Source organism: Pristiophorus japonicus, chromosome 10 (genome assembly GCF_044704955.1).
Source record: "Pristiophorus japonicus isolate sPriJap1 chromosome 10, sPriJap1.hap1, whole genome shotgun sequence".
NCBI lineage: Eukaryota > Metazoa > Chordata > Chondrichthyes > Pristiophoridae > Pristiophorus > Pristiophorus japonicus.
The window spans coordinates 152,106,825-152,119,897 of NC_091986.1; the positions used below are offsets into that span (position 1 = coordinate 152,106,825).

At 45.3% G+C, this 13,073-nt stretch overlaps 1 protein-coding gene across 1 annotated transcript in view; it reads right to left on the minus strand.

The window, feature by feature from the left end:
• Positions 1-13,073, minus strand: part of LOC139274829 (rho GTPase-activating protein 20-like) — a 165,820-nt gene that overhangs the window by 86,139 nt on the left and 66,608 nt on the right. The window contains exons 4-6 of the mRNA XM_070891528.1: positions 10,313-10,462; positions 9,527-9,568; positions 3,352-3,436 (exon numbers count right to left, since the gene is read on the minus strand). Coding sequence (XP_070747629.1) covers positions 3,352-3,436; positions 9,527-9,568; positions 10,313-10,462 — 277 coding nt within the window. The remainder of the gene's footprint in view (positions 1-3,351; positions 3,437-9,526; positions 9,569-10,312; positions 10,463-13,073) is intronic.

Consider the following 13,073-nt stretch of genomic DNA (forward strand, 5'->3'; position numbering starts at 1 on the left):
TATCTGGATGTGGGTCAGGTCAGTGCTCCTTTTACTTTTTCTCCTTTTTATGCTTTTGGCAAGAACAGCTGTTCACAAACCTTCTGCTCAGTGATAAGGACATTTTAAGGACAATATGCTAACTCCAACTGTTAAATCATAGGACAGATTGGCAAATTCAATAGGTAGCAAGTGAACTGCAATCTTTTCATCTGGTGTATCTGGACAAAGCTGTCACGAGCAGGCACATTGCTCAGGTGAGAGCCTGTTACTGTGCCGCACTGAAGTTGGCGGACATGAATGAGACTGAACAACAAGTGAGCTTTTCCCTTCAGGAATTCCGATTGTTGATTTTTCAATGATAAGAAAAGACATTGGAAACGAGCCAAAAAAGTGTGCTTCTCCTGCTATCTTTGATTTTAAAAAGTTGGCCCAATTGTTATGTCAAGAACTCAAAACTTCAACACTGTTAATTAATGTTCGAAAACTGCACAAATGAATTTAAGATAATGGAATGGTACAATAAAAGGAGAATTCCAAGCTGTACACATCTTAAATAGGTTTATTTTGCCAATGTACGACTGAATAACTTGTTTAATTCAGGAAGCACGGAAGGTGACATGAGAAGTTGGTGAAACATAGAAACATAGAAATTAGGTGCAGGAGCAGGCCATTCGGCCCTTCGAGCCTGCACCGCCATTCAATAAGATCATGGCTGATCATTCACCTCAGTACCCCTTTCCTGCTTTCTCTCCATACCCCTTGATCCCTTTGGCCATAAGGGCTATATCTAACTCCCTTTTGAATATATCTAACGAACTGGCCTCAACAACTTTCTGCAGTAGAAAATTCCACAGGATAACCACTCTCTGAGTGAAGAAGTTTCTCCTCATCTCGATCCTAAATGGCTTACCACTCATTCTTAGACGTGACCCCTGGTTCTAGAACTCCCCGGCAACAGGAACATTCTTCCTGCCTCTAACCTGTCCAATCCCATCAGAATTTTATATGTTTCTATGAGATCCCATCTCATTCTTCTAAACTCCAGTGAATACAAGCCCAGTTGATCCAGTCTCTCCTCATATGTCAGTCCTGCCATCCCGGGAATCAGTCTGGTGAACCTTCTCTATACTCCCTCAATAGCAAGAATGTCCTTCCTCAGATTAGAAGACCAAAACTGAACACAATATTCTAGGTGTGGCCTCACCAAGGCTCTGTACAAGTGCAGTAAGACCTCCCTGCTCTTATACTCAAATCTCCTCGCTATGAAGGCCAACATGCCATTTGCCTTCTTCACCGCCTGCTGTACCTGCATGCCAACCTTCAATGACTGATGTACCATGACACCCAGGTCTGATTGCACCTCCCTTTTTCCTAATCTGTCACCATTCAGATAATATTCTGTCTTCATGTTTTTGCCACCAAAGTGGATAACCTCACATTTATCCACATTATACTGCATCTGCCATGCATTTGCCCACTCACCTAACCTGTCCAAGTTGCCCTGCAGCCTCTTAGCATCCTCCTCACAGCTCACACCGCCACCCAGCTTAGTGTCATCTGCAAACTTGGAGATATTACACTCAATTCCTTCATCTAAATCATTGATGTATATTGTAAATAGCTGGGGTCCCAGCACTGAGCCCTGCGGCACCCCACTAGTCACTGCCTGCCATTCTGAAAAGGACCCGTTTATTCCGACTCTCTGTTTCCTGTCTGCCAACCAGTTCTCTATCCATGTCAGTACATTACCCCCAATATCATGTGCTTTAATTTTGCACACTAATCTCTTGTGTGGGATTTTGTCAAAAGCCTTTTGAAAGTTCAAATACACCACATCCACTGGTTCTCCCTTGTCCACTCTACTAGTTACATCCTCAAAAAACTCTAAAAGATTTGTCAAGCATAATTTCCCTTTCATAAATCCATGCTGACTTGGACCGATCCTGTCATTGCTTTCCAAATGCGCTGCTATTTCATCTTTAATAACTGATTCCAACATTTTCCCCACCACCGATGTCAGGCTAACTGGTCTATAATTCCCTGTTTTCTCTCTCCCTCCTTTTTTAAAAAGTGGTATTACATGAGCTACCCTCCAGTCCATAGGAACTGATCCAGAGTCAATAGAACGTTGGAAAATGATCACCAATGCATCCACTATTTTCAGGGCCACTTCCTTAAGTACTCTGAGATGCAGCCTATCAGGCCCTGAGGATTTATCGGCCTTCAATCCCATCAATTTCCCAAACACAATTTCCTGACTAATAAGGATTTCCTTCAGTTCCTCCTTTTCGCTAGACCCTCAAACCCCTAGTATTTCCGGAAGGTTATTTGTGTCTTCCTTAGTGAAGACAGATCCAAAGTATTTGTTTAATTGGTCTGCCATTTCTTTGTTCCCCATTATAAATTCACCTGATTCTGACTGCAAAGGACCTACGTTGGTCTTCACTAATCTTTTTCTCTTCACATATCTATAGAAGCTTTTGCAGTCAGTTTTGATGTTCCCTGCAAGCTTACTCTATTTTCCCCTTCCTAATTAAACCCTTTGTCCTCCTCTGTTGAATTCTAAATTTCTCCCAATCCTCAGGTATGCTGCTTTTTCTGGCCAATTTATATGCCTCTTCCTTGGATTTAACACTATCCTTAAATTCCCTTGTTAGCCCCGGTGAGCTACCTTCCCCGTTTTATTTTTACTCCAGACAGGGATGTACAATTGTTGAAGTTCATCCATGTGATCTATAAATGTCTGCCATTGCCTATCCACTGTCAATCCTTTAAGTATCATTTGCCAGTCTATCCTAGCCAATTCATGTCTTATACCATCAAAGTTACCTTTCCTTAAGTTCAGGATCCTAGTCTCTGAATTAACAGTGTCACTCTCCATCTTAATGAAGAATTCTACCACTTTATGGTCACTCTTCCCCAGGGGGCCTCACACAGCAAGGTTGCTAATTAGTCCTCTCTCATTACACATCACGCAGTCTAGGATGGCCAGTTCTCTAGTTGGTTCCTCGACATATTGGTCTAGAAAGCCATCCCTAATACAATCCAAGAAATCCTCCTCCACTGCATTGATACCAGCTCGGTTAGCCCAATCTATACGTAGATTAAAGTCGCCCATGATAACTGCTGTACCTTTATTGCACGCGTCCCTAATTTCTTGTTTGATGCTGTCCCCAACCTCACTATTACTGTTTGGTGGTCTGTACACAACTCCCACTTGCGTTTTCTGCCCTTTTGTATTCCATAGATCTACCCATACAGATTCCACATCATCCAAGCTCATGTCCTTTCTTACTATTGTGTTAATTTCCTCGAAGCCAAGTATGTTAAGACTCTGGATGGATTCTATTGTGGGATCATGGTACTTACATATACACAGCTTCCAATGTTCCTGGTAATGATCTTCAAAGGAATGCTTTTAGGATGTTCTTTTTCTTTCTCTTTTTTAATGCAGCTGAAAGTATTGGGCATGGGGAGGGAGAGAAGAATGTGGTAATGAGATAATGCAGCAATCCTATTTAACATTTGAATTGTTTTACACAGGTAATTGAGTTAAAACAGCTGCAATATTTTATAAAATTAATTTAAACTCATTTGACCGTAATGCATTTTGCAGCTGTGCGGCATTGTTAAAGCTGTAGGACTCCATGATATATCTTTATTTCAGGAATGTTTATTAAAATATTGAAAATAAATTACAAATATAATTTTAGCATATAAATAGCTCATCTTATCATTCGCTGCCATATCCAACTACCTCTGCGTGGGTCCAGTATTGTCATGATAAATCAGCCTCTATAATAATGTTTCAATACTTTTAACGTGACAGTTAGGCCCAATTTTAACTGCCCCCACCTGGCAGAAACTGGGCAAGGGGAAGTTAAAATAACGGGAGTTACTTACTCCCACCGATCCTTCTTCCTCCCCGCCAAGTCTCCATATTAACCTGCTCCTTTGAGCAGGCGAGCAGGACACCTGGAAGAAGGGAGCAGGGTCCTGTTTTAAAAATGAAGATCGAGTCCAATAATATCATCAGGTTCTGATCTGCAATATCAACCTGAGGCCTGAGCAGGGAAAGTGGGAGCAGTGTCAGCTTCCCCATCAGGCCAAACCTGTCGGGTGCCGAATCCTGGGCCAGAGGAGGCCCAGAAGGTAGGTTGTACATTTATTTTTCAGGTTTACTTTTGTACTAAGAAAAGCAGGAGTGCTTGGGCCTCCCTTGCTAACCCCTCCGCTCTCCCCCTCCCTGCACCCTAATTGTAGAAAGATGCACTCCCCATCCTCTGATCGTGGCCCTGAGAGTCCCAACCCACTCCTGATCGTGGCCCCGATTTCTGAAACGCACACCCGCATAATCATGGCACCAACCGGTTAGCCTTCCCCTTCCTCTCGATCGCGGCCCCGATCTCGGAAACACTCCCTCCCCTCCGGATTGTGACCATGAGCTCGCCCCCCCCCCCTCCCCATCCCCACTAACTGGTGGGGAACATCCCCACGGGTCCCCGGCTGTGGCCTCCTGTGGCTTGATTGCACTCACGCCTATTGGCTAGGCTGGTGGGCTGACGGCTGGGAATCTGCAGCAGGTTATTTAAATGAGGCACTGCCATTAAGATCCCCGCACCCTCCCCACCTCAACATTAATATCAGGGCCATAGTAACTGTTATGTATTTAACCCCTTGTAACCTGTATTACACTACCGCCAGAGGGTCTACCTGTTGGAGTCCACAAGGGATCCCAGCATCCCTTGGGAGCATGGTATATAAGCAGGCCACCCATGAGATACCTGCACTCTGGAGTCTTATTAAAGGAGCTAAGGTCACACTTGCTCATTGTACACAGTACTCAGTTTCATCCTTTATTATGAGCATAGCAATTGGCGACGAGGTAACGAACAACCGCGCGAAAATGCAAAGAACAGTTTGTACCCTGGAGAAGTTCTCAGAAAGGGACGATTGGGAGGCCTTCGTGGAGAGACTCAATCAATACTTTGTGGCCAACGAGCTGGAAGGGAACGAGAACGCTACCAAATGAAGTGCGATCCTCCTGTCTGTAAGGCAACAACCTATGGCCTCATGAAGAACCTCCTAGCTCCGGCAAAACCAAAGAGAAATCCTATGAAGAATTGTGTACGCTGGTCCAGGAGCATCTAAAACCTAAGGAAAGCGCTTTGATGGCGAGATATCGGTTCTACACGTGTCAACAATCGGAGGGTCAGGAAGTGGCGAGCTATGTCGCCGAACTAAGGCGCCTCGCAGGACATTGTGAGTTCGAGGGATTCCTAGAACAAATGCTGAGAGACCTTTTTGTACTGGGCATTGGCCATGAGACAATCCTTCGCAAACTGTTGACTGTAGAAACTCTGAACCTAAGTAAAGCCATAACGATAGCCCACCAGCGACAATACCAAACAGATTTTGCAGAATAAAGAAGTTTTGGCCAGTACTGTGCATAAAGTAACGTTGGCTTCGAGCAGAAATATAGATGGCAGAACGTACACGCCAGCTGCTGCTCCCGACCTCAGATGACCCAATGTCCGCCATCAGTTGTTAATGCGAGGCAGTTAACACCTTGTTGGCGTTGTGGAGGTGATCATCGGCCCCCTCAATGCCGCTTCAAGCACAATGCATGCAACGGCTGCAGAACAATGGGACATCTCCAGCGAATGTGCAGGCGAGCTGCAAACCCTGCAAATCACCACCTTGCAGAGGAAGATCGATCCACCGTGGATCAGGCTGAATTGGAGACTTGTACCGAGGAGGCAGAAGTGTACGGGGTACACACATTCACTACGAAATGTCCACCAATAATGTTGAAACTGGAACTGAACGGTATTCCAGTATCTATGAAACTGGACACGGGGGCAAATCAGTCCATAATGAGAAAAAAGGCCTTCGACAGGCTGTGAGGCAAAAAGGCACACAGGCCCAAGCTCAGCCCCATTCACACCAAACTAAGGACTTACACCAAAGAACTAATCCCTGTAATTGGCAGTGCAGAAGTCAAAGTCTCCTATGATGGAGCAGGACACGAACTCCCGCTGTGGATTGTACCAGGGGATGGCCCCACGTTGTTTGGCAGAAGCTGGCTGGAAAAAATCCGCTGGAACTGGAATGACATCCGAGCACTCTCGTCCGTCGATGATGCCTCATGTGCCCAGGTTCTGAGCAAGTTCCCATCATTGTTCGAGCCAGGCATTGGAAGCTTCTCGGGGGCGAAAGTGCAGATCCATTTGGTTTCCAGTACGCGACCCATCCACCACAAGGCACGGGCAGTACCGTACATGATGCATGAGAAATTGGAAATTGAGCTGGACAGGCTGCAGCGAGAAGGCATCATCGCGCCGGTGGAATTCACCGAGTAGGCTAGTCCGATTGTCCCGGTACTTAAAGAGGACGGCACGGTTAGAATTTGTGGGGATTATAAAGTAATGATTAACCGATTTTCGCTACAGGACAGCACCTGCTACCCAAGGCAGATGACCTATTCGCAACCCTGGCTGGAGGGAAGACATTCACCAAGCTGGACCTAACTTCGGCCCACATGATGCAGGAGCTGGAGGAGTCTTCGAAAGGCCTCACCTGCATCAACACACACAAAGGTCTATTCATCTATAACCGGTGCCCGTTCGGGATTCGGTCGGCCGCGGCAATCTTCCAATGGAGCATGGAGAGCCTGCTAATGTCGGTTCCTCGCACCGTGGTTTTCCAGGATGACATACTGGTCAGGACACCATGGAGCACTTGAAGAATCTGGAAGAGGTTCTTAGTCAGTTGGATCGCTTGGGACTCAGGTTGAAACGCAGGAGGTCGAGTTCTTGGGAAGAAGAATCGCGGCAGACAGCATCAGACCCACCGACGCCAAGACGGAGGCCATCAAGAACGCGCCGAAATCACAGAATGTGACGGAGCTGTGATCGTTCCTGGGACTCCTTAACTATTTCGGTAATTTCCTACCTGGGTTAAGCACCCTGCTAGAACCCCTACATGCGCTACTGCGCAAGGGAGACAACTGGGTATGGGGGAATCCACAAGAGGCTGCCTTTAAGAAAGCCAGAAATCTGTTGTGTTCAAACAAACTGCTTATCCTGTATAACCCTTGTAAAAGATTGGTGCTCACTTGCAATGCGTCGTCATACGGGGTCGTGTGTGTGTGTTACAACAGGCTAACGAATCTGGGATCTTGCAACCGGTCGCTTATGCGTCTAGGAGTTTGTCCAAGGCCGAAAGGGCCTACAGCATGATTGAAAAAGAGGCTCCGGCGTGCGTTTACAGGGTAAAAAAAATGCACCAGTACTTATTTGGCCTCAAGTTTGAGTTTGAAACTGGCCACAAGCTACTCATATCGCTGGTCTCTGAGAGCAAAGGGATTAACACCAATGCTTTTGTCGCATCCAAAGATGGGCGCTCACACTGTCGGCATCCAACTATGTAATTCACCACAGACCGGGCACAGAGAACTGCGCAGGTGCTCTCAGTCGGCTGCCATTGCCCACCACCGGGGTGGAAATGGCACAGCCAGTGGACTTGCTCATGGTCATGGAGGCATTCAAGAATGAAAAGTCTGCCGTTACGGCCCACCAGATCAGGACCTGGACCAGCCAGGATCCTTTACTGTTCTTGGTAAAAAACTGTGTCTTCCATGGGAGCTGGTCCAGTGTCCCAGCGGAGATGCAGGAGGCAATTAAGCCGTTCCATAGGCGCAAAGACGAAATGTCCCTGCAGGCGGACTGTCTGTTGTGGGCAGTCGCGTGGTCTTGCCCAAGAAAGGCAGAGATACGTTCATATGTGAACCGCACAGCACCCACCCAAGCATTGTAATGATGAAAGCCATAGCCAGATCCCATGTTGGTGGCCTGGCATCGACTCAGATTTAGAGTCATGTGTGCGCCAGTGCAACACTTGCTCTCAGCTGAGCAATGCACCCAGAGAGGCACCGTTAAGTTTGTGGTCATGGCCCTCCAAACCGTGGTCGAGGATCCACATGGACTATACGGGCCCATTTCTAGGCAAAATGTTTCTGGTTGTCGTGGACGCTTAATCAAAATGGATTGAATGCGCGATAATATTTGTAAGCATGTCCACAGCCACTATTGAAAGCCTACGAGCCATGTTTGCCACACTCGGCTTACCTGATGTCCTAGTCAGCGACAATGGGCTATGCTTCACCAGTGCTGAGCTCAAGGAATTCATGACCCACAATGGGATCAAACACGTCACATCGTCCCCGTTCAAGCCTGCATCCAACGGCCAGGCAGAACAGGCAGTTCAGACCATCAAGCAAAGCTTGAAACATGTGTTGGAAGGCTCCCTGCAGACCCAGCTGTCCCGAGTGCTGCTCAGTTACCGCACCAGATCCCACTCACTCACCGGGGTTCCCCCAGCCGAGCTGCTCATGAAAAGAGCACTAAAAACAAGGCTCTCTCTAGTCCACCCTGATCTCCATGATCACGTGGAGGGCAGGTGGCATCAACAATAATGTACCATGACTGCACAAATTTATCACGTGATATTGAGATCAATGATCCGGTGTTTGTGCTCAATTATGGACATGGTCCCAAATGGCTCGCTGGCGCGGTCACAGCCAAAGAGGGAAGTAGGGTGTTTCAGGTCAAATTGGCCAATGGACAATCGCAGAAAACATTTGGACCAAATCAAATTGCAGTTCACCAACAGCTATGAACAACCCAAAGAAGACACCACCAACTTCGACCCTCCAATATACATACAAGTGGCGACTGACATCATGGTTGACCATGAAGCCGAACTCACCATCCCCAGCAGCCCGGCAAGGCCGGCTGCCCAACAGCCCAGTGAAGAACTGACCAACTCACCCACACCCGCATTTGTACCGAGACAATTGACAAGGGAGCGAAAAGCCCCAGATCGTCTCACCTTGTAAATAAGCGTACTGTTGACTTCACGGTGGAGTGATGTTATGTATTTAACCCCTTGTAACCTGTATTACACTACCACCAGAGGGCCTACCTGTTGGAGTCCCAAAGGATCCCAGCATCCCTTGAGAGCACGGTATATAAGCAGGCCACCCACGAGGTACCTGCACTCTGGAGTCTTATTAAAGGAGCTAAGGTCACACTTGCTCATTGTACACAGTACTCAGTTTCATCCTTTATTATGAGCATAACAGTAATTACATCAAACAGATAAAAAAGTTTTTAAAAAACACAGGGATGCTACATATATATATATTTCAATTTATTTTCAAACTTCCTCTTCCTCCAAGTTCCTCTGCATCCCACTGCTTTATCATGGCGACTCATGGACTCTGAGCCAGTTGCAATGTGGGTTGATTGCCTTCTGATTTGATTGTGCTTCCTCAAGAAAGATGCCATGGCTTCCCATGGCACCTTCCAGGTGACCACCACTCGACACATCGCCCCAACCATACAGTGAGCAGAACCCAGGGGCTACAGCGTTAAATTAATTCACTAGCTTTCCTGTAAACAATTTGATTTTATTTTCATGCATTAGTTATATCACATTGCTGAAATCACACAAGTAATAAAAATGCTGTGGGGTTTTGTACCTTTGGAGATATGAGAGCCATTTCTCCTTCTGTTCTGTAGAGCTGCAACAAAAAATAATCAATTACATTTCAAAAAGAGTCTTGTTAATGTAGAAAACTCTCCACAAAGAAAGACACTCCTAGATCCTGTAGTTTAACACGAGATGTCACATTACTGTCTAGTAGAAATCTAGTGCTCTGTAAAGGTTTCTTGGAATACGGTCTATTTGCTTGAATTAAATATAGACAGAAAAGGATTTTATGCATTTTTGCTTTGCTCGCTTTAGAACTTTTTAGATTAATTACTGGCAATTCTACAGTGAGCTTAGCAGACAAACTGACAGTATGATATAAAGCAATCTTTCAAGGATAAGTTTACATTGATCCTTGGCTCTGTCCAATGTGAATAAGCATGGTGTAAATCTTGAGGTTTGATGCACGTCATTGAACACATATGGATCCCGGTTTGCTTTCTGTTGTTGGAATATAACATCCTAAACTGGCCTGTACACTCGCCCCTTTTAAAACTTGCTCTGCTCGTGATGTCTGATTATTAATTTGAAGTCGGTTGATTGATATGTTGAATAATTCCACATTTAGATTGTACTTATGATAGCTTCAATTAAAATACTACCTGGAGGTGGCCTAGTTTACATCACTGGCACACTTACCATGACCTCAAGTATTAAGTACTGAGTTACACGAGATAAAATTGCTCATTATTTTTAACCAAATTAAAGAGTTCCCATTGAGCTGATTGCCATTGTTCTGATTCTATCAGCTTGGATCCTAGAGCTATATCCCTACCTGAAAGTAGCCACACAATTTGTTGTGGGCCAGCCCATCACAAAGGATCGCTCTGGGCTCGTGCTTCCTTCACACACTTCATCCATGCAGGACGCCATCCACACCTCACACACTTTCACACGTTTTTTCAGCTTGAAATGAGATGCAGATCTGTAAATGAAACAATACATTGGAAGAGTTATTTTTATGGCCTCCTGTCAATCACTTATCCTTATAACATAATTTTCTTTGTATAGCAGATGGCCACCTCTCATCAGCAAAGTTAAAAGAAAAGAAAAACTTGCATTTATATAGCGCCTTTCACAACCTCAGGATGTCCCAAAGCAATTTACAGCCAATTAAGTTTTTTTTGAACGGTAGTCACTGTTGTAGGAAACGCAGCAGCCTATTTGCGCATAGCAAGCTCCCACAAATAGCAAGGCGATAATGCACAGATAATCTGGTTTTTTTTTAGAGATGTTGATTGAGGGATAAATATTGGCCAGGACAACAGGGATAACTTCCCTGCTCTTCTGCGAAATAGTGACATGGGATCTTGTACATCTTCCTGAGAGAGAAGATGGGGCCTCGGTTTAATGTCGCATCTGAAAGACGGCAACTTCAACTGTGCAGCACTCCCTCAATACTGTACTGGAGTGTCAGCCTGGATTTGTGTAATCAAGTCTCTAAAGAAAGAAAGACTTACATTTATATAGCGCCTTTCACAACCACCAGACTTCTCAAAGCACTTGACAGCCAATGAAATAACATAGAGTGTTTTAACACCTCTGCTTACCCACATTAAATTTAGTTATGACTTTGCGTTTTGCCAATTGCTGAGCTTCCTCCATGGTCAATCAGCTTCTTTCCATGTTTTCTCAGAATCACACTCACTTTTGCTTGTTATTTAATTAAAATGGAAGTGTCTGGTGAGAGAGTCTGGCTTTTGCCATGTGGCTGACAAGCCCTAACCATAACATTCTTCGTTTCTATAGCTTATCTGAATTAAAGGCGTGTCTGTTCTTCACTTAATATACTAAGTGAACATAAGAACATAAGAACATAAGAATTAGGAACAGGAGTAGGCCATCTAGCCCCTCGAGCCTGCTCCGCCATTTAACAAGATCATGACTGATCTGGCCGTGGACTCAGCTCCACTTACCCGCCCGCTTCCCGTAACCCTTAATTACCTTATTGGTTAAAAATCTATCTATCTGTGACTTGAATACATTCAATGAGCTAGCCTCAACTGCTTCCTTGGGCAGAGAATTCCACAGATTCACAACCCTCTGGGAGAAGAAATTCCTTCTCAACTCGGTTTTAAATTGGCTCCCCCGTATTTTGAGGCTGTGCCCCCTAGTTCTAGTCTCCCCGACCAGTGGAAACAACCTCTCTGCCTCTATCTTGTCTATCCTTTTCATTATTTTAAATGTTTCTATAAGATCACCCCTCATCCTTCTGAACTCCAACGAGTAAAGACCCAGTCTACTCAATCTATCATCATAAGGTAACCCCCTCATCTCCGGAATCAGCCGAGTGAATCGTCTCTGTACCCCCTCCAAAGCTAGTATATCCTTCCTTAAGTAAGGTGACCAAAACTGCACGCAGTACTCCAGGTGCGGCCTCACCAATACCCTTTACAGTTGCAGAAGGACCTCCCTGCTTTTGTACTCCATCCCTCTCGCAATGAAGGCCAACATTCCATTCGCCTTCCTGATTACCTGCTGCACCTGCAAACTAACTTTTTGGGATTCATGCACAAGGGCCCCCAGGTCCCTCTGCACCGCAGCATGTTGTAATTTCTCCCCATTCAAATAATATTCCCTTTTACTGTTTTTTTTCCCCAAGGTGGATGACCTCACACTTTCCGACATTGTATTCCATCTGCCAAACCTTAGCCCATTCGCTTAACCTATCTAAATCTCTTTGCAGCCTCTCTGTGTCCTCTACACAACCCGCTTTCCCACTAATCTTAGTGTCATCTGCAAATTTTGTTACACTACACTCTGTCCCCTCTTCCAGATCATCTATGTATATTGTAAACAGTTGTGGTCCCACCACCGATCCCTGTGGCACACCACTAACCACCGATTTCCAACCCGAAAAGGACCCATTTATCCCGACTCTCTGCTTTCTGTTCGCCAGCCAATTCTCTATCCATGCTAATACATTTCCTCTGACTCCGCGTATCTTTATCTTCTGCAGTAACCTTTTGTGTGGCACCTTATCGAATGCCTTTTGAAAATCTAAATACACCACATCCATCGGTACACCTCTATCCACCATGCTCGTTATATCCTCAAAGAATTCCAGAAAATTAGTTAAGCATGATTTCCCCTTCATGAATCCATGCTGCCTCTGCTTGATTGCACTATTCCTATCTAGATGTCCCACTATTTCTTCCTTAATGATAGTTTCAAGCATTTTCCCCACTACAGATGTTAAACTAACCGGCCTATAGTTACCTGCCTTTTGTCTGCTCCCTTTTTTAAACAGAGGCATTACATTAGCTGCTTTCCAATCCGCTGGTACCTCCCCAGAGTCCAGAGAATTTTGGTAGATTATAACGAATGCATCTGCTATAACTTCCGCCATCTCTTTTAATACCCTGGGATGCATTTCATCAGAACCAGGGGACTTGTCTACCTTGAGTCCCATTAGCCTGTCCAGCACTACCCCCCCAAGTGATAGTGATTGTCTCAAGGTCCTCCCTTCCCACATTCCTATGACCAATTTTTGGCATGGTTTTTGTGTCTTCCACTGTGAAGACCGAAGCAAAATA